General features: G+C 32.5%; 2 protein-coding genes across 4 annotated transcripts; one reads left to right on the top strand and one right to left on the bottom strand.

The window, feature by feature from the left end:
* Positions 1-1,155: 1,155 nt before the first annotated feature.
* LOC114390665 lies at positions 1,156-12,235 on the bottom strand. 3 transcript variants are annotated; one of them, XM_028351484.1, is made up of 9 exons: positions 11,895-12,235; positions 10,533-10,609; positions 10,050-10,402; positions 9,213-9,407; positions 7,517-7,576; positions 6,019-6,108; positions 5,433-5,491; positions 3,348-3,498; positions 1,156-1,644 (listed from the first exon to the last, which is right to left on the bottom strand). In XM_028351484.1, the coding sequence occupies exons 3-9, from the start codon at positions 10,368-10,370 to the stop codon at positions 1,561-1,563; spliced, it is 960 nt and encodes a 319-aa protein (XP_028207285.1). In that variant the 5' UTR covers positions 10,371-10,402; positions 10,533-10,609; positions 11,895-12,235; the 3' UTR covers positions 1,156-1,560. The 3 variants fall into 3 exon arrangements, with proteins under 3 accessions (XP_028207285.1, XP_028207286.1, XP_028207287.1); XM_028351485.1 differs by lacking the exon at positions 7,517-7,576; XM_028351486.1 differs by lacking the exons at positions 6,019-6,108; positions 7,517-7,576.
* A 9,986-nt stretch (positions 12,236-22,221) lies between these two features.
* Positions 22,222-27,408, top strand: LOC114389128 (protein SIEVE ELEMENT OCCLUSION B-like). The gene is made up of 7 exons (XM_028349729.1): positions 22,222-22,504; positions 23,109-23,213; positions 23,498-23,946; positions 24,623-24,729; positions 25,070-25,212; positions 25,456-25,947; positions 26,479-27,408. Exons 1-7 carry the CDS (start codon positions 22,292-22,294, stop codon positions 27,151-27,153), a joined length of 2,184 nt encoding a protein of 727 aa, XP_028205530.1. The 5' UTR covers positions 22,222-22,291; the 3' UTR covers positions 27,154-27,408.
* Positions 27,409-27,827: the final 419 nt, after the last annotated feature.

Below are 27,827 nucleotides of genomic sequence, written 5' to 3'. Positions count from 1 at the left end.
GCACTTCATATTTGACTGGAGTTCGCTCCTAGAAATATAAACACCCCCTCCCCCCTAATCCCGTGATTGAAAAAAATGGAAAAATAAAAAAACTCAAAATATTGAAGGTGAAAACATACAACTGAACAAATAAAATGTTTAGTAAACGAATATTGTATTTTAATTTATTCTTTGAATCTCGAAGTGAAACTAGGGGTAGCCCCATTGAAGATTTAGGCGTATATGGAAAAAGACTAGTAGAAGCTCAAGGGTTGGCTATAGGGAAGATAGTCCAATAATTAGAATAGAAGACGACCTAAAAGTAAAACGAGTCAAACCATTAACGAATACTTTGATGTAAATGGTCTATCTTTGCAATATAAAACAAAATTATATACCGTTATATGATGGTATGATTCATGTAGTCGATTCCTCCTATATGTGAAAACATATTACTTTATAAAACAGCTTATAAATTCATTGTATTGAATTATAAATCAATCGAAATAAACATCATAGAACTAATATTTTGTTTCTCCTGTTCTTTGCTTCAATTTGTTATATATCATGATATATTATGGACAATGTTTTGAGTAGTAGGATAAGCATGGAGAATCGACCTTGAACCCACATTCTGCCCACCTTGGGACAGCATGATGTCATCAAAGTAAGATCCAATATGCAGAACACCCACAGCATCAGCAGCTAGAAACAGAGACGAAAGCAAGGTCAGGTTTCCTACATACGAAGTTGATCTCTATGGCCCGCACCATTCTTTGCAAATCAATCTTTACAAACTTTTTTTTTTTTATATATATATGTAAGAATTAAACACTTAGAATACTTATTCACTCTATTCAACTAACAGAACTAGACCAACTTTCAAACACAGAATCAACTCAATCAAGTGGGTATTAAAATAGTCATTTTTACTTTCCCGAGGAAACTATTAAAAATGATTTCTTAATCAAGCTCGCTCCAGTAGTTATTAACCTAGCTATCATCATATCTCAGCTAATCAATCAATGGACTTGGAAGCAAAGTATTAGCCTCGCTCATTAATATCAGAAAGATATTAACAAATCACAATGATGAAATGAACATCCACCGAGAGATTTTGAAGCTTATCACAATATAGATATGTTTTAATTAAGCATTTAGACAACAAATAAGAGCCAAAGGAAAAAGTAACCAGTAGTTAAAAAATTTGAAGAACTATCATTCTTCTCTTGAATATATCTCACGTCACGTTTTGCTATCAATACAAGATGCAATTCCGACTCATAACATATATCCTATCACAATCTGGGATGATACATATTTGGTGACTAACTTCTCAAGATATACATGTCAAGAGAAGAAAAGGAAAAAAAACTAAATGCTATACATTTCAGGTATAGGGCATTTAACTCAAGTCGATGAACTATAGTATCCCTGTTGTCGCAACAGAGGTAAGCGTTTTGAAAATCTGTATAATCTAAACTCTAAACTCTAAATTTTAGAGTTAGGAAGATCAGAAAAACCTGAGAGCTCTAATGAACTATCATTAAGGCTCAGAGGCTTTTTAAAGCATTTAGAAAACTAGGCCTCTTGACTACAAGAAAGACTTTTGGCTTTCTCAACAGCTTCAATATAATAATAGAGTCTCCAGAGTGTAGCATCATCCTGCAGAAAATCAACATGGTAAGCATCTTATCATGCTTTACAACCAATTAAATTGCAGATATTAAGAGAAATCTACCAAGGTCCAATATATTCAAAGATCCTTTGCAATGGATGAAATACCCATTACATGCACTAGAAGAAATAAATAAAAAAGTTTTTTCAAAGCTTAATCATAGAGGTGAAAACTAAAGAAAGTTCAAGTAAATTAGAGCCCAATCCAAAAATTATCTCATACAATATGAAGATAAATTAGCAAAACATAAAGATAATAATTTGAAGAGCACAATGAGCCCCAAACTTTGTACTAATCTGCAGTGTGAAGTTTATTTTGATGGATTACTTAGATTTTTTCGAGCTTTTGTCTTCCATCATTTGTCTTATCTTGTACCTTTAAAATTTCTCTTCCTTCTAGTTCTAGTAGTCTATACTCTAATGAAATGTCATTTTGGTTAAGTATTTGGATTTCTTGCTTAAGATTCTTAATTTCATTTTGTAAATCCTTTATAGTAATTTGCTCACTTTGAGTTTTGGGTCGAAGAATCAATTAGGACCCATTTTTCTAATTTCATGAATTTTCATACTTAACTTTTAGAACAAATTATACTCGCAACCCTTGAGCTTTTCTCAAATTATAGACAACACCACTCTTTTTTTATCTTCCTACATTAATCTCCTTTACATTTGAAAATATTATACTAACACCCCTCATATGTTACACTAACCCCCCTACAAGGGACTGTAATGGTTAAAAAATTAAAGAGTATTGTCTAATTACACAAAACCTCAAGGGTGGTTACTCTAATTTTTATGTGAAAAAGTTCAGATTTCTTTTTTGTAGTTTCCACTTGGAAAAATCCAAGTCTCACTCTGTTGTTAAAAAGCAACCATGGTGATGTCATGGTGGATTTCTCACAAGACACCATAAAATGGCAATGGCATGGCAAGATATGGCGGCCGCTTTTTGTGTTCTGGACATAGAAGAAGCAACGACCACGGTGGAATGAAAAGAGGCAAAGATGATGGAGCACAGATGAGCGGTGGAAATCTAATTCGAGAGAAAGAAGAAAAAATGGGTTTTGGGTGTTCTGACCTGACCCAAAGTTAAAAAACCCTATAATCCTGACCTAACTCATACCCCAAAAACATTAATAAAAATTAAAAAACTTACCACCCACCTAAAAACCCAACTCCGACGACCACCCACCAATGACTATCACCGACGATCTCTAGCACCCTCAACCTCCCTATTTTGCCTTGTTTCTTTGACTCAACTTATGTTCATGTGACCTCACCTTGTTTCTCTCTAGCTCAACCTTGCTCTTTTTTTATTTATTTGCCTCATGCCCTCAACCTCATCGTTCTTTTACCTTCAACCACTGCAATTTTACACATCCATCATGCTTTTATCATATGTTGCAACACCATCTGCCATATCTATATGGCGAATTTTTGGCTAGCCACCATAGTTTGCCATCCACTATCAATAACACTGATTCAGAGTTGAATTGGAATGAAATCTAAGTTTTTTGCTTTTGTGAGAGCTTCCCTCGATTCTAGGACAAAAAACTAATTCGATCATATTAAGGAAACTTGTGGCAATCAAACCTATAACTTATCACTCACCTTCAAGGCAATCTGTCATATTTCTGTGATATAATAATGCTAATTAATTAACATAGATATACACCCAATTAGAATATTACCTCTTTTTCCAAATCAACAAATATTTTGTCACAATTTTGTTCTTCTATTGGCCTATTTCGCCAAATTAACTCCACTACACGGTCAAGATTTCTTGCTGGTAGCTTCTGAATTAAACTTTGTAGCCTTTGTTTCTCAGCAAGGGTCATGGACCTGTAAATAGGAGTCAGAACGTATACTTTTTGTAAGAATATGTCTGATACATACTAAACTAGATGGAGAAAAAGAGTAACAATGTAGGCTAGAAGCTCTTTTCAGGTCCTCAACAAGATGCTTTCAACATTCAACTAGGCAAAGGCTAGCAGCAAAAGCAAACATGCATTTGGCTAGACTAGAGACACTAGAGAAGCACACTTTATGTTCATTTGTCATAAAATTTGTATTAAAAAAATCATGTTCAATTAATTTTATAAAAATATTTCACACCAGAGTAATATATAGAGTGATCATGCTTGTATGTAGACCATGTTTACAAAACATAAATTATAATTAAAAACTATTTTCCATCTTGTATTGCTTCATAAGAGTAGCATTTGAATCATAAATATAAAGTTTTACTACTTTATTTTCAACTTCAGCAATTTGTGGCATGCATGATCAACTTGAAAATATTTCACGACTATAATTAATTTGTTAAAATTCACACTTCACATTAAGTAATTCAATAATTGTTAAGAAAAGACATCGAGGGAACCATTCGTGTATGTGAATCACTCACCAAAAGATGTTACCTATAGAGGGAGTCATAATTAAGGATTTGCAAAATATGCCTAATTACTATAATTACATAAAAGCAATCCCCAAATATCCCTTTTAACTCTAAACCTCCCCTTCAAGCCAAAGCATAAAAATCATATGCACCCAGCTTGTTACATAAATAGCCAATCCAAGAACCTCTCAATTATGTGGTAAAGACATCTGCCAATTGATCATTTGAATTTACAAAGGTATTTGTAATGTCTCCAAACATCAATTCTTTAAGCCAAATAAATTCACAAGTGGAAGAAGCCATAGCTCTATGCTCAGCATCTGCACTTGATTTTACCACATGTTTCTTGCTCTTCCATGAGATAAAGATATCACCAATAAAAATACAATACCCAGAAGTAGATCTCTTATCAGTGGGAAAGCATGCCCAATCTATACATCAAAATATCCCAAAATGCAAGTATGACCCTTTGCCTCCATACAGTAAACCTTTTCCTAGAGCTCCCTTAACTTTGATATATTTTATAATACAAATAATGCATTTTTCAAATGGTCTCCTTGAAGAGGTCTACATGACTCAACCTCAAGACTTTGAAGCCAATGATACTTCTCTGACGTACATAGTGCACACTTCCCAAAGCAATTTATGGGATCAAATAAGCCCCTAAAGCTTGATTTGGGAGACTCAAGACTACCTTACAGGAGTTTGGGTTTAAAGACAGTAACTGTATAGCTGTTGGTGTATGTGGATGATATAATCATCACTGGCAGCTCCTCCTTACTAGTTCAGCACCTCATTACCAAGTTGGATTTTGTTTTCTCCCTTAAGCAACTTGGTATCCTTGATTATCTGTTAGGGATAGAAATTCACCCTTAGTCTAATGACACTCTCCTGTGACTTGAATAAAATATATCAAAGACTTACTATCGAAAGCCAGCATGAAAGAAGCCAAGCCTATCTCATCTCCTATGGTTTTAGGTTGCAAGCCTATCTCATCTACTACTTGGGACCTAATTTGTTTTCTTGAAGGTCTAGGAAGAAAACTGTTGTGGCCAAATCAAGCAGAGGCTGAACCCCATTGCATACCTTCTTTGGATTCAAACCTTATTTAATGATTTAGATTCAAATCCTAGTCACTATTACATTTAGGATCAATATTACGTTTTTTGAGTTTGATATACATAATTGGAGATTTCAAACCAACATTGGATTTTTTTTAAAGAGATATGGAATAAAAACCCACCAATGGCATAAAATTTATTGTCGTATTATATTAGTGCCAACTGATTTAAATCTGTGTAACAAAATATACAACAATAAAGCATGCAACAAGAAGCCATTATTCCTCTAATATCCACATAAAAGTATCACAAAATACCTGCACTTGAACATTATAGTATCAAGAAGCAACTCAAGTTGTTCTTCCATATACCCTAGCTAAGAGTCAACATTGAACACCAATTAGATAAACATATCATATCATAAAACAAAGGCTTCAGTATCATTACTTTCTAATAGAAATCATACATTAATTACTATGATTTTGATACTCACATATAAGACATTAAGGGGGTGTTTGGTAAGGGAAGTCTTTTAAGTTTCTCGGGAATCTTAGATTGGAAATATTAAGTTCCTATGTTTGGTACAACATTTCTAAAAATCACTTTTAGGAATCTAACATTTCCAGGAATTGTTTTTTTAATTTTCTTACTAATACTTTTCCATGGGAGAGGGTGGAAATCCAAGATTCCCATTAAGAGGAAAAGTTTTTAGTTCTCTCGTTCCTAGAAATATTTTAGACATACCAAACATATTTATGACATTTTCAGGAAACATTATTCCCAAGAAATATAATTCTCAGGAATCATGATTCCCAATGATGAAAAAAGAGTCCATATACCAAACACCCCCTAAAGATGATGATCATAGCTTTGAACACACAGGAAGAAGTTTGAGAAAATTACTGTTCCAGATAGATCATTGGCATATTCGGTCACCATCTCTGCAACCTCCACATTATCATTCTCTAGTAGGAACTGAATATCATCAGTAGTCTAAAACAAATGGATGAAAGTATGGAAGTTAGTTTGCCATTTTGAAGCACATTCTTGCGCATGTAACATTACATGCATTAGGTATACAAGCACACTTCTAAGCATGTGTTTGAATTATACTGTACACACCCATCTGGTGCTTTGAATTAAATCTTCCTTTCATCTTCTATGAATTTGATTAAGCATTTACTTACCACTACCTAGATCAATTTTTGAAAACATAGGCACCAATCAATTGATCAAGTATTTCTTCTGATAGAAGAATAGGTTAAATTTAAATGATTTTATTGATGACTACTGGCTAGGTTGTCCTCACACAATCTCCAAGAACCATCTTTCTTTGGAGCAAGGAAAGTTTGGCAAGCTCAAGCATTGGTCCATTCTTCTCGAAACCACATTCTTGAAGTTTCAAACTAATAATATAGGAGGCCCAAATGATTTAAACTATTGCTCAGACATTCATCTGGGACAAAGTTGTCGGGACTAGTGCACCTAGGACATAGACAGGGCCAATGCATCTGGGACAAAGACAATGGCCAACACATCTGGGACATAGACAAGGGCTAGGGCATCTAGGACATAGACGATGCCAACGCATCTAGGACAGAGCGAGGCAAATGCATCTGGGACAAAGTTGTCGAAACAAGTGCAACTGGGATAAAGACAATGGCCAGCACATCTGGGACATAGACAAAGGCCAGGGCATCTAGGACAAAAAGACAGGCCAATGCATCTAGGACTAAGCAAGGCCGGTGGAAGCCATAGTCAAGAAAGACAGGAACCAAAAACGCAAACACAGTACTTAAAAAGTGCAGAAAATAAGGCCTGAAAAACGAAAACAGTCCCGGAATGGCCCAAAAGCGACCGGGCTTTATGCGCCTCGGTCCGACGAGCCTATCGTTGAAGACGATGAGTGAAAAGATGGCCAGATGCGTTGCTACGCACCAAGAACAAGGGCATACCCCAAGGAGGTATTAATACAATCAGAATATTAATTTTGACTTTCAACAATAACATAATTATTATTTATTTTGTGGAAATTTTCCTTTTTTTTACTTTATAAATTTAGTATTTAATAAAATATTTTATTATTAGATTTTTTTATTTTTTTTGGAAGGCAGAAAATATATATATTTATTAATAAGAGAAGCTACAGTACCAGGGGTACTGATGATAACCATACAAAGGCAGCTGTGCTGCCAGCCTCCCAAACAGAAAACCAAAACCCTTCACAAAGCCCAACTACAAGGTATGAGGTATGTTATTGTGAAATTCAAATAAATAAATATATATATATATGTATATATATATATATATATAAACAAGCAGTCTTTTGGGGCTATTGGGATGTCAGAGTAGTGGATGGTTAGTGCAGCAACATACTTAAATTGCAGCCAGATGTCTATACCTTTTCCTTACTTAGGTATTCCGATTGGGGCAAACCCAAGAAGTAGTGCGATTTGGGATCCTATTATCAAAAAATGTGAGAGAAAATTAGCAAAGTGTAAACAAAAATACATTTCTTTTGGGAGAAGGGTGACTTTGATAAAGTCAGTCCTGAACTCCATCCCTATCTATTTTCTTTCAGGTTTCTTTTTCAGGATTCCGAAGAAGGTTGCAGACAAGCTGGTGAAGGTGCAGAGGAGGTTTCTGTGGTGTGGGGGGGAGTTGATGCAGAGCAGAAGAAGATTGCCTGGATTAGCTGGGGATCAGCTTGCCTATCAAAGGAGAAAGGGGGTCTGGGAATTAGGGAGTTGTCCAAATAGAGGAACCTGGATAAGAATAGAAGGAACGTGGCAAAATCTGTATGGTGGTGGCAAGATGGAGTGTGGGGTGTGGGTCAAAGGTGAGGTTTTGGGAGGATGGGTGGAAGGAAGACGGTGTTCCGTTGATGGACAAATACCCCCTAGACTTTATCTTATCTCGAACCAACAAAACAAACTTATCCAGCAAATGGGGACCTTATCAGATGCAGCATGGGAGTGGAACTTGCAGAGGAGGAGGTTTCTCTTGGAATCTGAAACAGTCATGAGTGCCAACTTTCTGGAGGATTTTGCAGGATCTCCCCATCGATCCTAATCATCAAGACAAGTGGGTTTGGAAAGGTGATGCATCAGGGAGATATACTGTAGGTTCTGCATATAAGTTGCTTGACTCAAACTCAAGAGATGAAAATCAAGATGGGGCATTTAGAGAACTGTGGAAATTAAAAATCTCAGCCAAAGCTTCTTTCTTTGCATGGAGATTATTAAGGGACAGATTGCCTACTAAGAACAACTTGTGCAGGAGGAACGTACAGATCAGTGATAACTTGTGCCCATTCTGCAGAGATAAGGAAGAAGAGGCAGCTCACTTGTTTTCAGCTGTCATTTGATCCTGCCGTTATGGTGGAAATCGATGTCTTGGGTAAAAATGGAGGGAGCTTTCCCACAGAACCCACGACAGCACTTCCTCTAGCATTCCTTCTGCAGGAATTCGGAAATTCGTCTGCAGCGATGGCAGATTTGGTGGATCTCCCTAACTTGGTGCACATGGTATCACAGAAATAGATTGGTCTTCTCAAATGACAGCTTCAACGCTAACAAACTGATGGAGGATGCCATATTTGTATGTTGGACATGGCTAACCAATCTCGAAAAAGGATTTGAAGTGCCTTTCCACCACTGATCAAGTAACATAAGGGAGGGATTTGTAAGAAGGGGGGTCTAGTGTCTTAGCTGATGGGCTAATCTATGATAACTATACAGTCAGTTATATGGTTCCTTAATTTGTGCTGTATAGTCTGTATTATGGAACCATATTCCTGCATTATAGAGTGTTGACTCGTATATATACTAGTACTACTTGTACTGCTTTTATTATAATATATAATATTATTTTTGCTGATAAAGAAAAACAAGCTATTCGTGAGTTATTAATATCAAACTTGTAAAACTTAGACTTAACTCATTTAAATAATCAAGCCTAATCTCAAGCTTAAATTTGTTTATTTAATTAAACAAATGAGCTTGATCAAACATTTAATGAGTTGAGTTTGAATAGCTCATGAATAGCTTAACTCATGTACACCCCTAATCAAATCAAATACTTGACAAAATGTATACCTTCCTACTGCATTGGGGATTGACATTAGTAGCTTGTTCAAGAAACCTGTCTGAAGATGAAGATGAGGACATCTTTAGCTTTTTACAAGGAACTTGCACTACATTGTCAGATGCAGTCGCTGTATCATTCAATGATTGTGATTTACTTTTTAGGTTTGCTTGCAAATGATATGCTGCAAAAACAGGGTCTACCACCTGCTTTAACATTTAAATAGTCAGTAACAGTCTAAAATACCATAAATAAATCCTCAAGACAGCAAGCATATCACGTACCAACTGAAGAAGGTAAACCACATGCATAAATTTTGAAATGGAAGCCATGAGAATAGATTTAATATAAATAATAAAACATTCACATTTAGAATTTCCTAAACTAAATCCGCAACCAGTATCATGTAATAATTTGATATTTGGAGGTGAAGGGGATAGGTGGCCTGGATGATAACCTTCAACACAATTGCATCCCAATCTCAAATACTGGGGTGCCAATTGAGCTATATCGCTTATTAATCAATATCATTTGATTTGCTTATAAAAAATCATAAGTTAAAAATCTTTTTAGAAAAATATCTGATGATATCAACAACAACAACAACATTTTTCTCTATTTCATTTCAACAAATCTTATAAAAAAAAAATCCTCTTAATAAATGAGCGAATGGGAAATAAAGCAAAAAAAAAAAAAGATTAATAGGAATATCATCATGATTGCCGAAGTGTACAAAAGTCAAGCCTGTAAGTTCTATTTGACTAATGAAGAAAGTAGTTACGGCTTTGAGCCAATGACAGCTCCAACATTGACTAATAACAAGAACAGGTTCAAGATGGTTAATGTACCTGATCAACTTCGGACGAAAGAGCAATGACACTCTGTCTGAGCAGTGATTTTAATCTGTCCTTTTTAAAGTCTGAAAGGCAAGCTCCAACAGCATTACTATACAACGGACCAGAACAATTATCACTCTGATTGACTAAATTCTTCTTTCTTCCCTCTTCATATTTGCTTTCAGGTAGCTCAGGTGTTTGGGTAGAAACAGGAAAAACATCCTCATCTTGTGACAATAAATTTACTACTTCAGAAGAGTAATAGCCAAAGTAATCAGGTCCTACTCTTTCATATTTATCAGATGCAACGAAACTTTTTGAGGCATTTGACATGGCAGAAAATGGAGAAGCACAGCAAGTATCAACTACATTAACCACAAAAAACTTGAAATTAATAGAAAAATATATAGATACTGGCCAATGAAATGAAAGGGCTTGAAAATGCTCATCCAATAAGAAACTAAACTAAATTTAGATAAGAGAACAGAGGTTTACATAATTGCTGCAAGAAAAATTCAGATTATTATGCTCTGGCACTTCTGCTCTGAGCATGTTCAGGAAGTCACCTCAATCTGGGGCAAACACCAAATCTTTTGTGTCAGTCTAATTAAAAAACTCAGAATGGCACTCTTTTTTTTTGTGAACATAATGACAATTATTTTACAAAAGCAGGGAATATAAAAAAATGTTGAGTATAAATAAAAAAAAAAGGCCCCCATATGGTGGCCTTCACATAATAAGAAAGCTAAATGATACCTACGATTTTTCCTTGTTCCCACCCCTTTTAGGTTGCAAGTTGGAATTCCAATCATAATAAACCTGATCTAATCTAGTAACCTCTAAGTAGACTTTTTCTAGTGATTTTCAATTGTTCATTTGCTCTAAGCTATTTCTACAAACAGACATGATGTAAAGCTCAATTAAGCCCAAGATCCAGTTCAGAGCTGCTATGCCTTTTGACTATTATTCCTTTTGACAGTAGAGGCCATAAATTGTTTTCCATTATTATTTTTTTCTGATGTTGTTTCTTCAATTGCTTCTGAAAAGCCACAAATGCTTTTAAGTTTTAACAAACAATTAGGTACATCGTTTTCAAAGCTGCTGCCTGCTGTCAGTGTTGAAGATATGAAATACAAAAGAAACCTTCAGCCTCCCTAAAATACAATCCTATTAGAATTTGAGAAATGAAAAAAATTAGAGAAAATCGTAAGAGAATTTTCAAATAAATTTGATGTTATTGATGAGAAAATACTGAATACATGTTGTAATTTGCAGATATACATTTACACAATTCTCCAACAGAGCTATCTGCTAGGATGTTATAACCTATCAAGCACGGACTCTAACACCGACACCGGACAAGACACTTTGACACAGAATGTCTAAAATATAGGACATGGGGACACCACATACACACACAAAGATGAGACTTTAATGAACTGAAATATGAGTAACATAGAACAAAATGTCTAAATTGATGATATATTCATCTTTTTAAACCAACTTTCTATGTTTTTGCAAGTGTCTAAGTTGTGTAAAGGCGTCACTTAAGCGTTCAAGCCAACAAAAAGTAATTTTGAAATTGAAAACCTAATAAGAAGTGTCCGGGTGTGTCAGTGTCGGAAACGTGTGCGATACAGCGACTCTTCGAACAAGAGGTGTCCGTGCTGATATTTATGATAAGAATGAGTAAGCAACTGCAAGTTACAATTATAGTGTAGTATGAAGAAATTTTTCTGCCTAAAAGCCTGTTAATGTTTTAGTGCATAACTGCAACCCTAGTATGCTGATAGGCAGAAAGGATGATCAGGCTTTTAGTAGAAAATCATAGTGTAGTAACCCTTTTAGGTATCATACCCTTCCGATTGGCATACTCGTTGTTGTCTTAGGATGTCGGTGACCGAACATTCCTCTCTTTGGTAGGACCATCTCTTATCTCAGCTCCAAGGCCACATCACAAATCGCCGATATAACCGCTTTGGATGTGTTTCTGAAGATCTTGGGAAAACAGTTAAACGACAATATCGGAAAAACCACCACTGGAATATCGGAGAAGCTTTGGGCACGAGGGGGGATAAGAAATGAATTGATTAAGCTAAGAAAACAGAACACACTTTGAATGCTTCTTGCTGGGTCTATGGAACCCTAGAGGAAACCTATGCCGGAACAGTATCTTAAAACCTCTTAATCTAGTGGTGGTAGCATATTGCAAAGCCCCTAATGTAAACTATTCGAGAATATTAAAAAAATTAAAAAAAAATCTTTTTTAATAAAAAACAAAGAAAAATATATAATAATTAATAATTCTACGATAATTACATTCTTTAAAACAGGTTAACTGCGAACATAAATTTAAATAACATTGGTGTCTTTAAAATATTAATTAACAAAAATTAATCTATCTAAAATATAAGTCTAATAAAAATATCAATTCAATTCCTTAAGTCTAAATATAATAAAAATAACTTCAATTTCCATTTTACAATTGATATTTTATTCTTCAACAATCTTATTATTAAATCAATATATATATATATATATAGATGATTAAATTTGAGTTGTATAATCATATACGAAAGGTTAAGATTTAATATCAAAAAGTCACATTAATTTTTAAAAATATTACATGATTTTTTAAGTGATCACATGTCATTAAATTTTGATCGTTCATGTTTAGTTATAGATTGAATCATCTCATTCTCATCTAAAATAGTTTCTTCTCATATGATATGTCATGTCATATGAGAGGAAGTTATCTTACATGAGAATAAGATGATCAAATGTGAACAATAGAACAAAACATGAACGATCAAGATTAAATGTCATCGGACTTTTTTGACATTAAATCTCAATCCTCTATTTATGGTTATACAGTTCAAATTTAATCTTCTCACTTTCATATAAGATATGTCCTCTTTCTCTATATATATATATAGGTAATTTTAAGAGTAGTAGGTACCCATGGGTGTGGGTTCTACAATATCCATCCTCACTCCATTAACTAACGAATAGTTGAAATACTTGTATTCATAAGTAACAGATATTTGTTTACACTACTTGTTTCTTATACATAGATATCTTCAATTTTTTTGTCATCCCTAGGAATTTCCATGTAATCAACACAACACTTGGAGAGCTTGCACTCCCCAATCACAAAAGTGTAAAAGCTTTAGCCTCAATCATGTGACCCTTGTCAAGTAAGTATCACAAATAATTGGCTTGGGATAATAACCATCCATAAGATACTCTACTTCAATAATCAAGAAGTAATCTAATTCTCCAAGTTGCTTGAGTGTAGATTGTAGAGTTGGAACTTGTTTCGAAATAGGGTTTCCTTAATTAGGGTCAAAGGTTGCCTAACCAAAGCATCAAATGTATTTTGCCTTTACCCTTTTAGGCCTAACATGCCTTATATATACCCCATTAAGCCATAGTATTATCATATCTTAATTCTATAATCAATGAGTATAAGATATGATAAGATATAAAAAAATACATTTAGTATAAGATATGATAGGAATGTTATCAAGGGTGGATCTAATTTTAAAGGAAGCAAATATATTTGCAAGCTTGCAAAATGGGTCGGTCAAACTTCAAGTATGGACCAGATTGAAGAACAATCAGTCATGAGTCGATTAGAAGTACAAAGCCCCTCATATTTGAAGGCAAAGCTTAGAGAGACTAAAAGGTGTAAATGACTTGGTATTTAGACTAACAAAAGATACACAACCCCTCAATCTTGAAGGTGAAGCCTAAAGAGATGAAAATGTGTAAATGACTTGGTATTTAGACCATCAAAGGGCACACAACCCCTCAATCTTGAAGGCAAAGTCCGAAGAGATTAAAATGTAAATAACTTGGTATTTAGACGACGAGAAGGTAGACAATCCATCAATCTTAAAGGCGAAGTCTAAAGAGATTAAAGTGTAAATGACTCGATAATTAGACGATTGAAAGGTACATAACTCCTCAGTCTTGAAGGCAAAGCCTAAAAAGAATAAAAGGTGTAAATGGTTTTGGTATTTAGACGATCAGAGGGTACACAACCCCTCAGTCTTGAATACAAAGCTTGAAGAGACGAAAAGGTGTAAATGACTTGATATTTAGACGACATGATGGAATGGACCCCCTCGATCTTAAAGGCTTAGCCTGGAGAGATAATGACTTGATATTTAGACGACCGAAAGGTACACAACCCCTCATCTTGAAGGCAAAGTCTGAAGAGATTAGAGTGTACATGACTCGTTATTTAGACGACCAAATGGTATAGAAATCAATTGGCAAAATGAACTGCTAGATTAAGGGAGGAGAATTCCTTATTTTTATGATTTCATGTTATCCACTTTCATAAAAATATTCACATTATTTCCTTTCAAACCAAATATCATGTTAAAATAAATAAAATTTACATACATATCAACCAACCCATTAAAATGGAGTAATTCAAGCAAGTCTTTATTGCATTTTTGGTACTCCTAACATCTGGGTAATTTTTGTCCCTTTATTTTTTATATTCTTTATTTTGGTTGTCATCATGTTTAACCAAGTCAATGACGTGGCATTTGCTCTAGGGGGTGATAAAAAAATAAAAAATTACTCCAGGGGGGTCATCCTGTCTAACACACTTAACTATGAGGTTCTTAAGTGATGGATTAATGAAAATAGATTCATTGTATAGGTAGTAGTTCTTAGAATTTGTGATTAAAGCATAACTCAACCCAACAAAACTGACTTTGTAAGGTGAGAATTATTCAAGCTTTCTAAGTTCTATTTAAGCCATATCTTTAGGTGATGTGGGACTACGCACCTCCCTTGAGGCTGTAATTAAGGTAGCCACTAAATAAGCAACAACTAAGGGAAGCTAGGAAAGACCACAATTAAGGCAACTTTCCAACATTTCCTTCACCCTTAGGGCTACCAACCTAAAGCGTGGTAATGCAAATGACCTAACATTGAAACTATTATAGATTCTTATACCATTTTAGGGCATAATTCAACCCCACAAAATCGATTTCTAAGCTGAGAATTACCCAAACTTTATAAGTTCTATTTAAGTCGTATATATCTTTAGTCGATATGAGATTGAACACTGCTCTTTAAGGCTACAACTAAGGCGAGCTAAGAGTGACCTTAATTAAGATACCTTTCTAATAGTAGTATTAATCGATTCCATTGAGTTATCCTCAATAGTATCATACTTACACAACCTTTTGATCCCTCTCATTTTGACATATATTCATTGATTTGATTTGATTCATTAACATGTCTCTCATGCTCTAAGACCATAAGGATCCACTACATAACTATATCTAATCTCTTTTGCACTATAGATCACTCTTTGCCCTCATCAATGGTTGAAATGCTAAAATAGTCCCACGAGCCTAGTTTGGTTAATTTTGTATTGTTGTACAGCAATTTGCTATAATTCACAACAAAGCCAAATTGTCTTCTATTGTCATTCACCTCAAGGATGCATCTATCTCATTGTCTATGTGGATGGTATTATTAGCTTGAAATAGTACCTTTCACCCTAGGTATCAAAGTTGCTTAGTCCAAGGATGATGTAGTAATGTTTTAAAGGAAGTATGCTCTTGACATCCTAGAAGAGACTATCTTATTGAATGCCAAACCCATGGACACTCCTATGGATCCTAGTATCAAATTGCTACCATCAGGTGGAGCACTTATCAAATCCTGGGAGATACAAGAAATTGGTTGGAAAATTAAACGATCTGACAATTACTTTCCCATATAAGAATTTTAAGTCAGTTCTTGAACTATCTTTGCCAAAATCATTGGGATGTAGTTGTTTGAATCTTGAAAAAACATTAAGAATGCTCTAGTCAAAGGCCTCATTTATGTTGATAGGGGACATGCTTAGGTAGTTGGCTACTAGATATTGATTAGGCTAGCTTACCTAGTAATAGGAGATCCACATCTTAGTATTATGTTTCAATTGGAGGAAACTTAGTATCTTGGAAAAGCAAGAAGCAAAACATAGGGCCATGACTTTAGTAACTTGTGAGCTCATATGGATGAAACAACTCTACATATTGTCTTTGTTAAAGTTTTCCATGAGAAAACAAAACATATTGAGGTTGATTGTCATTTCGTTAGAGAGAAAATCAAGTCAGGAGACATTGTCACATGTTTTGTCAACTATATTGACCTGTTGGCAGATATCTACACTAAAAGTCTCTACGAGGACCAAGAATTGGTTATATTTGTAATAAGCTAGACATATATAAGTACCTTGTTACCCAACTCTACCCATAATAAAATAACAACCTAAGATATAGATCATGTTCCTTGACTCACCAAAAAAAATTGTATTCCTTATTTGCTAAAAGAACATGTCTTGTAAAAGATTTTTGAATAAGATTTAAATTTTTGTGATGTTTTATGATTTGTTTTATAAAAAAATGAAATTTTAATGTAATTACTATCATATTTTTAAATCAATATTATCTATGTCATATTTATGTTTAGCATATTTTACTTCCAACAAATTAATTTAACATGTTTTACCTCAACTTCTTTTTAAAGGTAAAATTTGCCAAAAATGAAAAAATTGAGGGTAAAATTAACTAAAAACAAAAAGTTGAAGATAAAAGTGTAATTATTTTTAGCTTGTCTCATTAGCACAACAACCAAATATAAAATTTGTAAGTTTTTACAAAGTTAGAAGTAAAATATGTCATTTGGGGGGGGGGGGGGGATTCTGTAAAAAAAATAAAACAAAAATGCAAAAAATTCTTCTATGAGAATAGTAAAAAAGAAAACATTCAATTCAAACATGAAAATGTGATTGAACTAGTTCTAGTTACTCTTCAAAATGGAATACAGATGGGAAAGAGATTCTTAAAAAAAAAACTAGGAAACAAGCCTTGTGACTCCAACACAAAAGATACAATTTGCTAGGTTTTTAAGAAATTGAAAGTAAAATATGTTAAATTTTAGAATAAAATCCATCCAAAAAATAAAAAATTGGAAATAAAAAATGTAATTAAGTAAAAAAAAATCTTACGTGAGAATAAAAGAAGAAAGTATTCAATTGGAGCATGAAAACATGACTAAATTGATTCTAATTATTCTTCAGAATCGAATAAAAAAAGAAGAAAAATTCTTAAACCGAACAAAAAAAAATTGAAAGACTTTAAAAGAATTAAAGGAGGAGTCATATAAATTATGAAGCAAAAATCGTGTAGTTGATCAACTTTTTAAATGGATCTCTAACTTTTGGCCAACATACTCAAATTTAAAATAAAAAAATAATTGGATAATTGTTTATTTTAATAACAATAAAATTTAAAAATTAAAAAAGATAAAAATCCAAATTAATTAATTTGAATAATAAATGATTTCAAATGTTTATGCAGTTAAATAATAAAACACTTTTTTCATATCTCGAAATCAAAAACTAAAACTAAAAATAAAACCTTATTTGGTCTCTTTGAACCAAATCATCCGTACAGAACATTGATGTATATGACTGCGATGCCACACGTGTGTGCAGAAATCGAGAGCAAAGATGGGAGCCAATGTCGTGAATGAGTGAGGAGATTTTTTTTCCAAAAACAAACAAACAATATAAATATATATATATATATATATATATATATATATATATATACACACACACCAAAACATACAATTCCCCTGTGATTTACCAAAAAGATATTTGGGAGATCCGAATTTATAATGTTTTCCAAATTTATTTTCGAAAAACTGTTGAGAATTCGGGTTTTTCACCAAAATTCTTAACATGATTTTTTTAAAGAAAAATTATTATTTAAAAAAAATTTAAAATAATATAATAAAAAAATCAATATGATATAATTTTTTAGTCATCATACAAGTACTTAAATAAATTACAAACTAAAGACAATCAAACAAATTGTGAATTTTTCTGAAGTTAAATTTATGTTTTGTTGGCAGTTTTATTTTGTTATATATTAATTAAAAAATGAGAAAATTAATTAGTAGTTTTAAAATAAATTAAAAAAAATGATAAATAATTTTAAAAAATTAAATTGGTTAAGAACACAATAAATAAATAATTAATTACTATATCTCAGTTATATAATACACATAAATTAAAACACTATGGTAGTTAAGATGAGAGATGGATAATAAACAAAATATAATAAAACGAGAATAACGAAACATATTAACAAATACAATTGAAATATGTTATGCAGGAGACAAGTCTTCTTCTGTTTGGGTTACCTGTTTGTTAAAAATAACTAAAATTTCTATTGGGCAGAATCATTTTTCGTAATTGGATTCTTTTAAATTCCTTTAACATGTCTTCATCACTTTTTCGACTTTGTTATTTCATATTCGATTATTATTTTTTGAATATTTTATATGGCTCGATTGTCGAAAGAATAATCGTCTGACCATATGTGATTCATGAATTTCATAAGGGAAACCCCTAGAGGTGCAACTTGCTTGATGACATCCTTGAGTTTCTCAATGTTGTATGTTCCACTTTCCTTTGTAATATAACATTGTATCATGAGTAGAATGAGTACACCATCAGATTTTCTATTGGTGGTACATAATAATTCTATAGGGTCAATACATAAGTATTGCTCATTGCACATGTTGGTAATAGATTTCATCCACAAATTGACCATAGTTAGCTGAAGGGTGTTGTACATTCTACTCTTGAGTTCACGCCACAACAACATCATCATCAAGATTATGGCTACAATATGCAAATCTTCAACAGAGAAGACTTTATGAGCAACTTCATAGGTGCAAATCTTCAAACACCAAAATTTGCTTATGTGTACATGCAAAGTATACTCATATCTTTGTTTGCATCCTTTCACCAAACTATTGTCGCTAGTTCTTCAGCCAATCAACAAAATATTAATGACTTCGTCCTGAAGGAACAATAGGACAATTTCAACCACAAGAATATGAACAAGTACATCGATAGCCAACAAGAAACACACAACCTCCCAAATGTGGAACTGGTGGACACATACAACATTAATTGCCCTTGTTAAATTATTATGTATTATGATGATTGTCAGTTTGTCCTTATTAATTGATTGAAAACTGAATAATGCTTTAATTGATTGAGCACTGTATTTTTCTAAGATGAATTGATTGAACATTACTTTTTTTAAGACGATTTGACCCCACATTGCTTTTTTCCAGACTATTTGATCTCACATTGCTTGTTTTGAGACAATGTGTCTGTACAATGTTTTTTATGAGACAATTTGACTAAACACTATTTTTTTGAATTACGTAAATCAACTGTAATTAATTATGATTCAATCTAAACTATTTATATTGTCGATGTAATCTCAACCGTTGGTATGATTCATGGGAGAATAATTGATCACCTAATATATATAACAATAAGGGTTAGATGTAACTTAAAAGTTAAAACCTTTGTCTGATACTCACCATATTACTTAAAACATGGAGAGTGTATCTGCTCTATGTATTGCAATGGTGACATAATTACATCATATGAAGGGATAATGTTTGAATGTCTTAGTGATTTTAAAGTCATCAGAATAAGTGAGGATATGTTGCTTGATGCCTTAAGAAAAACAATTTTTAACGCCAACAAAGGTTGTAAAATTTTACTTAATCTTTTTTATCATCAACCAATTTACGTAGGTGATGGTTGTGTTGAATACAACTGTATAGAGCTCAAATGCAATGATCATGAGGAAAAAATATTTTTATCTATTCAGAATTTAGTACCAAACGTCTGATTGAGTTGAATGCAACTTTTGGACATTCTCTAGATGAAATCCTTATTCTACTGCACAAACCAAGAAACTAAAGATAACTTATGAGATCATTGTTATGTTGCGTGATGAATTTATGTAGTTATTGTGCAAACTAGTTGTTACTCTTTTAGAATAAACTTACAATTCATCATTGGAGTTCTGTTGTTACTTTTTTTTAAGATTCTTTACTTTATTCCTATTAGTCCTTGAGGATTATGATATTTACATATTTTTTTTTTCTTCCATCATGCAAAATAGCATTACATCCACAATTTTTTTAAAATGAAAATATAATGAAAAAAAGTTAAAACTATTGTATGATTGAAATATATTTTCCTAGAGTGGATTTTCATTTCCATATTTTAAAATATTTTAATCTTTCTATTAAAAATTAAAATAAATTTGTTGTTAATAAAATTTGTATTTAACCCAGATTTATATTTATGAAACTACACTAACATTCGATTGATGAAACATCATAAACATAAATAAAATAACATTTGATCAAAACTCACCTCCATGAGTTATTTATCTAAACTTTCTTTATTTTTTTCGTCTTCTTCAATTTAGATAAATTAGGCTTCATATTTTTTTAGGTACGTTTAGTTTCAAATTACATCTATTCTAAATATATTATTTATGGATTAATTATATTTTTTTAGAAAAATACTATTTGATACAAATGGTTTACAAGTGTTTTCTTTAAAATAAATTAATTTGAAATTAATCTTTGTGTGGAATTGACAACACCATATAAAGGTTTGCAAAGAATTTTAAACAAAAAAAATTAATATATAATTAACCTACAACATATACAAAATATTTTTTTTATAAATTAAGATATATATATATATATATTAATAAAAAATTTAAATCAAATAAAAAACATAAAAAAATAATAAATCAATTTCATAATTGGATTTTAAAAATAAAATAAAAAAGGTAATTAAAAAAATAGCATGTGAGAAATCAAGTTGAGAGGGACAGATTTCTCACCTGCTACAATAGTTTGTTTCATTTGATAAATAATTTTCAACTTGTATCATTTGTGTAATTTTTATTTTTTTATTTATTATTTTGATAAAAAGTTTCAATTTTATTTAGTTGGTATTATTTAACCCTTGTGGGTTGGTTTCATACTTTATTAGAAAGAGAAAGGCATAAAATCTTTCCGTTGTGTTTTCTGCCTTCTTATTATGGCATACAATATTCTGAACTGATGTTGCAAGTAAAAACTGGAATCAAAGCAAAGAAGCATACCATTCAATACTAACGGCCTTCAAACACGTTTCCCACTTACCACAATGGTTTCATTACGGTTGTTTCAATATTGACGCCTAATAAGACACAATTTGCTACGCGGTAGCTTCCCATTTATTAAAAGCTTCATAAAAATGTGACGGAAGATGCTAAAGGTGTAATCGGGCCCATCTATACAATACTTCATTCTTATCTATAAAACTAAGTTAAAAATAATATTCATTTTTTTTATAAGATCTCATTTATAGTGTCTGTTATATTAATTATTTTTAAATTAAAAATATTTCTCATTGAAATAACAGAAAAGATGTATTTAGAAATAATTAGAAGAAAAAAATGACAAGGATAATTTTAGAAAAAAATATAAAACAAAAAATTAATATTATTAATTATTTTTCTTAATTTTAACGACTTAGGTAAGTGAGTCTTATATGATAAAAAATCTCACATCATTTGTCTCAATTCTTGGAATGAAATTTATATATCTATTGAATAACTTCACTTAATATTAATTGATTTTAAATTGAAATCTAATATGATATCATAGTTCATTGTTCATTTTGATTCTCACTTATTTTAGTAGGTTTACATTTTCTGACAAATTTTTTTAAAGAAAGAATGACTTATGTATCTATTATACAACTTCCTATTGTTAATTAATTTTAAATAAAAATCTCATATTATATATTATGTATAGCAATTATATATACTTACTCAGCATAGTTTTGGGATCTATTTATCATAGCAATTATATATACTTAACCCAAATAACTTGGAGCCTAGTTTTGGGGGATCTATTTATCATCACGTTTTGTCTACATCACTATTTCTTTGTCTACTTTATACCTTCTTAAGATAGTACGTAGTAGTATAGTACATATAATTGTAGGACTATTCCTCATACCAATTCAAAACGTATATTACACTTATTTCTAAGCCTTTGTCAATGAGTTTATACAATTTAGATTCATGGTGAAGTTTCATTTCATTGACTTGGTACATACTGAAGAGAAGAGGTGGGGGCAGGGGACAAAAGAAGCTTAAGCCTTTCTTTCTCCCTCTTAACGTCCCAAGAACTTAACTATGGGGAAAGAAAGGAAGTTGATTCATTTGGGGTTTATTCCTTTCTATCTATTATATGTAGGCACAACACATTGCACTTGAAACGCAACAACACGAGCCTTGTCTCTTCTTCGCCTCAAAGCCAGAATTATTTATCTTTAGATCACAATGAATAGCATTGGCAAGCTGGGTGCTATGCAAAAACTGATAAAAGGTGGAAGAGCCATGCCTGCAGCTGCAATATCTGATGACAGCGTTTTGGTGAAGAAAATAGTGGCAGAGCATAGCCCTGAGGGGATAGAATATGATGTCAGGCCACTTCTCCATATAGTTGAGGATGTTCTTATATATTCCACCTTGAGTTCTGATAGTGCTACAACGGTATGATGCTAATAGTCTAAGGAGTTAAATATGTTTTTGATCCACAATAAATATAATTTATGTATTTATTTTTTAATAATATTGAATCTTTAGTAAAATAATAATTTTATTTTTGATTCTTAATATTTTTTTAATTCATGATAAACACAAATTTTGTATTTGTTTTTTGATAAAAAAAATTTACTTATAATTTGTCGGGACTAAAACAAAATTCGTTGATTTATTATTAAATAAACATAAAATTTATTAATTTATTATAGATTAAAACAAAATATGAAAGAGCAAAAATAAAATTAAATTAAGAATTCAACCTAAAATAAAAATTTATTAGAAAATGAATACAAAAATTAAGTATTTAAATAGGAATAAAAAATATATTTAAGTAAAAAATAAAAAAAAAATGGTTATGTGAAGAAAATTTTTAAGAGAAACAAATCAAGTGTCTTGTTTCGTGTTTACTTTTTGGTCCCCCAATTAAAATAAAAAAGATAATGTCATTAAAGTTTGGTTTTAATTTTTTTTTGAAAGGAAAGTTTGGTTTTAATTAAGATGTGGATTTGTCTAAGATTTTTCTATCTTTTGATTAACCTGTACAATTTTTCAGGCTGCCCTTACACGTGCTGATCATGTCGAAGACAGAAGCCACCGTCCTGGCCACACAAACATGCTGGAGGCTCTATCTGCTAAGATTGATAGGATTTCCTGTGAGGTGTGATATAGACCAAATTTTTTATAACATTCTCTGTGTAATCGCTGAAACAATGTTAACATGGCTTGATAAACTATCACAAGAGTTTGAACTACTTAACAGATATTTTGCTCTTGCTTCTTAATTTGTAATTAAAACAGATGTATGTATAATAATTTAATCTTAGTAAACACTTCAAACCTTAATTATTTTCCTCATTAGTATTGGCTGGGATCAGCTGCATGCATAATTTCCATCAATGTAACAAATTACGTAACAATATCAAAACCAACATGAAATTTCAGATTTCCTACAAGACTCTCAACGGTGTAGATGCACACTCCACAACAATTGCAATATTTGACATGCTCACAATCTATAAGTGGGATGTGAAGATAGTGCTGGCCTTAGCCGCTTTTGCTCTGACATATGGTGAATTTTGGCTCCTTGCACAAATTCATGACACTAACCAGCTTGCTAAATCAATGGCAATTCTGAAGCTACTACCTAGTATCATGGAGCATGGAAGCTCGCTGAAACCACGGTTTGATACCCTTAATGATCTAGTTAACAACATCTTGGAGGTGACCAAGTGTGTCATAGAGTTCCATGATCTTCCAGCTCAATACATTACACAAGACATCTCAGCCTACACCACTGCCTATAACTATATACCAGTTGCTTCCTACTGGGCCACTAGAAGTATTGTGGCTTGTGCAGCGCAGATTACAAGCCTCACTATCCTTGGCTATGAGTACGTTTTCCCATCATTTTTCAACTATTTTTTAGGCTTAAATATGTTCATGATTTTTAATAAATATTTAATTTCTGTGTTTAGTTTTTAATAAATTTTTATTTTATAACTTCGCATAGCGAAGAGCCTCTGGGCAATGGGGTACGCTAGTTTTTTTTAGTTTTTTTATTTTATATTGAATCTCTAATAAAATAATACTTTTATTTTTGGTCATTGATATTTTATTTTAATCTTTGATCAATTAAAGAATTTTATATTTATTTTCTAATAAATTAGTGAATTTTGATTTAGTTTCGATTAATAACAAATAAAAAAAGTATATTAAAAAAATAAAAAATTTATTAATTTATTAGGAACTAAAAATAAGTGTCAAAAACTAAAATAAAACGAGTGTTTCATTATAAATTAAATGTAAAATAAAAATTTATTAAAAAATAAACATAAAAATTAAATATTTATTAGAGATAAAAAATATATTTAAATTTTTTTTTTATATTTGTTAGCACATACATGATCAGCATTTTGATTTTTGAATTCTCCTTATGATTAATTTACCAAGGCACATGACAGATGGTCATATGTATGAACAAGTTACAATTTTGTCATTTTACCTGGCTAGCACATGGCAGGCTTTGTTTAATATGACACAAATAATATATCAAAAACACTGTTTCAGGATCTTCACATCTACTGATGCTTGGGAGCTATCCACATTGATTTTCAAGCTCAAAAACATAGTCGACCATCTCAGGCAGCTGCTGAATAGTTGCCACGAACATATTGGTAGGCCACTTTTATGTCCTTCTCTCTCTATCCATTGATAAATAAATAAAAACTAAAATAATATCAACAGGAAGTGTTTTCTGCTGTCATTATTTTTAATTACAACAGTGTCACATTATTTACATCATTTCCTTCTTTTGAAAGTTTGTATAGGAAATAATGAAAAAAATACTAAGTTGTTTTTACTGTTTTCTATGTTGTAAATTTTGTAAGATAGCAAACAAAGTAACATCATTTTAATTAAAAAGTAAAAAGAGAAAATAAAAACAAAATACTTTTTCTTAAACCAAAAATAACCCCTAAGCTAGCCGGCTAATTTAACATCATCATTCAATTGTAGGGAAAAAAATGGATGCTGAAGCTTACCAAATGCTACGAGAATTGTTTTCAAAACCTCACACTGACAACATGAAGGTTCTCAAGGCTCTGATTTATGCGCAGGATGATATTCTACCTCTATATGATGGAGTTACCAAGAAAAGGGTTTGATTTTCTAACACACAGTAATTACCTATATGATTAGAGTCTGTTCTGTGATATTTTTATCAATATATCTAAGCTTTTTATTTTAAAAAAATTAATAATAAATATTTTTTTTTGTTAATAAACTTAAAATATAAACCTAAAGTTGTTTTATTCTTAGATCGATCATGTATACGATGCATTAGTATTATGAGAAGTTGTGTAGGTGATGCTAATATTTGTATAATTAATGGAAACAAACAGGTTAGCCTTGAGCCACTGAGAAGGAAGAATGTTCTGCTTCTATTTTCAGGCATGGAGATCTCCACCGACGAGCTTCTGATTCTTGAACAAATCTACAACGAATCAAAGGCTCATGCACCGAGAATGGAGAGTAGATATGAGTTGGTTTGGATTCCAATTGTGGACCCTAACTCTGAATGGATAGAACCAAAGCAAAAGCAGTTTGAGATTCTGCAAGAAAGCATGTCATGGTACTCAGTGTATCATCCTTCTTTGATAGGCAAGCCAGTCATCTGGTTCATCCAGAGAGAATGGAAATACAAGAATAAGCCAATTCTTGTGGTTTTGGACCCACAAGGAAGGGTTTCTTGCCCCAATGCTATTCACATGATGTGGATTTGGGGAAGTGCTGCCTATCCTTTCACAAGTTCTAGAGAAGAAGCTCTATGGAAGGAAGAGACCTGGAGACTTGAATTGCTAGTAGATGGCATTGACCAAGAAATATTGAACTGGGTAAGCATATATTTCTGTATATCAAAACACTTTATTGTTAGTGTGATCATACTACTATTGTATTTTACTATATATACAATTCAGCCTATTCCATAGGAATGTCATCATGAAAAGTTTAACAACACAGCCCCAACCCAAAAGCAAAATTATGTTAACTCAATGGTTAAAATCGTATAGAACCAAATGAGCCCTTTAAGTTCTAACCTATGTGTCAGCACACTGCAGTCTTTGTAGGTAGTACCATTAACTGACCCAACATAGATTGCTACATGTTTTCATCCACCGGTCAAGCTTAAAACCTCGGACTATTTCACATGCTATCTTGCAAAAGAGAGTGAATATGAGCAATACATTCACTCTCTTTTCTTAAACACTACTATTAACTAAAATACATTCAAGTCCACTATATATATGACATGGATCTCACTCTCTATTTAGTGAGTTTAACATAAATTCCAGAGAATAATGCAGAATGTGTTACTATCCTTTCTTGTCTTGAAAATTAATTAATGTCAAATTCTGATTGCACAGGTTAAGGATGGAAAATACATTTTCTTGTTCGGAGGGGATGATCCTGAATGGGTAAGAAGATTTGTGAAGGAAGCCCGCAGAGTTGCAACGGCTACACAAATACCCCTAGAGATGGTATATGTTGGGAAAAGCAACAAAAGGGAGCAAGTGCAGAAAATCATTGACACCATAATTCGTGATAAGCTCAACACTCAATACTGGTCAGAGCAGAGCATGATATGGTTCTTCTGGACCCGTCTTCAGAGCATGCTCTTCTCCAAGCTTCAACTCAAGCAAACAGACGACGATGACCACGTGATGCAGGAAATCAAGAAGCTTCTGAGCTATGACAAACAGGGTGGATGGATTGTTCTGGCAAGAGGGTCTCACATTGTGGTCAATGGACATGCCACAACCGGGTTGCAAACCTTGGTGGAGTATGATGCTGTGTGGAAAGAACTTGCTGACAGAGATGGGTTTGAACCAGCATTTAAGAATCACTACGACATGGTTCATTCAATTGTTAGTCCTTGCTGCAGGTTTGAGTTCTCTCATTCAATGGGGAGAATCCCAGAGAGGCTCACGTGCCCCGAGTGTCGCCGCAACATGCACGTGCTCACCACCTTCCAGTGCTGCCACGATGAAAAAATTGATGAGGACTTTTTTGTCAGCACTGTTACTCCTCCTACCATTTGATAATTCATTGTTCACTCTCTATTGCTTCCTGTGATTCTCTGCAGCGCAATTTCATGCATAGCCCTATATGTTTACATGTATTTTTTTATTTTTTTTTATCACATATCTATGTAATAAAATGTGAGTGGTGAGGTTCAGGCTCCCCCATTGAGGTATGGGTAAATTATTATGTGATTTGTGTCAGGGCTTGACTCTTATTGTACAATTGACACTTAAAGAAGAGTATGGATAAATTGAGTACTTTTGAATGATCAATAAAGTTACAGTAACTTCTCACAAAACAATCATTTTTTTTCTTTTTTCTTTAAAAAAATAAGAAACAGAAAACCATCATTACAAGTGTCACATCCTCATCTTTTGTGCTCCACCAATTTTAGCCATCAGTGGCAAATTTCCAGAAGAACTACTTAATTCGAGTATGGGTCTATCCTTTTTTTAAGTTTGAACCATCTTAGATAAGATCCATGTAGCAGTCATTGTTGTAATCCTTAAACTACTATCCCTACATCAGTAGATGCCCTGACTAGGATAGAGAAAATCAAGTTCAACAACCTACTTTTAAAAGGTGGATGAAGATTGATTAAAGAGCAAGAAATAAATCTAGTGGTACAAAGTACAGACAACAATTGCAGTGCAGACAATTTTAAACAAAGAACAAGAGATTTTGTGCAAAA

This window comes from Glycine soja, chromosome 16 (genome assembly GCF_004193775.1).
Source record: "Glycine soja cultivar W05 chromosome 16, ASM419377v2, whole genome shotgun sequence".
In the NCBI taxonomy this organism is placed as follows: domain Eukaryota; kingdom Viridiplantae; phylum Streptophyta; class Magnoliopsida; order Fabales; family Fabaceae; genus Glycine; species Glycine soja.
This window is presented reverse-complemented; position numbering and strand designations above follow the sequence as displayed.

Bases quoted from the DNA above. Each gene is read 5' to 3' on its own strand.
- LOC114390665 (XM_028351484.1), bottom strand. From the start codon at position 10,370: ATGTCAAATGCCTCAAAAAGTTTCGTTGCATCTGATAAATATGAAAGA. The intron at 9,408-10,049 runs GTACATTAACCA...ATGTTAAAGCAG, and splicing joins TTTCGTCCGAAGTTGATCAG to GTGGTAGACCCTGTTTTTGC. The intron at 1,645-3,347 runs GTAATATTCTAA...GATTTTCTGCAG, and splicing joins TTGTTGATTTGGAAAAAGAG to GATGATGCTACACTCTGGAG.
- LOC114389128 (XM_028349729.1), top strand. From the start codon at position 22,292: ATGAATAGCATTGGCAAGCTGGGTGCTATGCAAAAACTGATAAAAGGT. The intron at 25,213-25,455 runs GTTTGATTTTCT...GGAAACAAACAG, and splicing joins ATGGAGTTACCAAGAAAAGG to GTTAGCCTTGAGCCACTGAG. The intron at 25,948-26,478 runs GTAAGCATATAT...CTGATTGCACAG, and splicing joins ACCAAGAAATATTGAACTGG to GTTAAGGATGGAAAATACAT.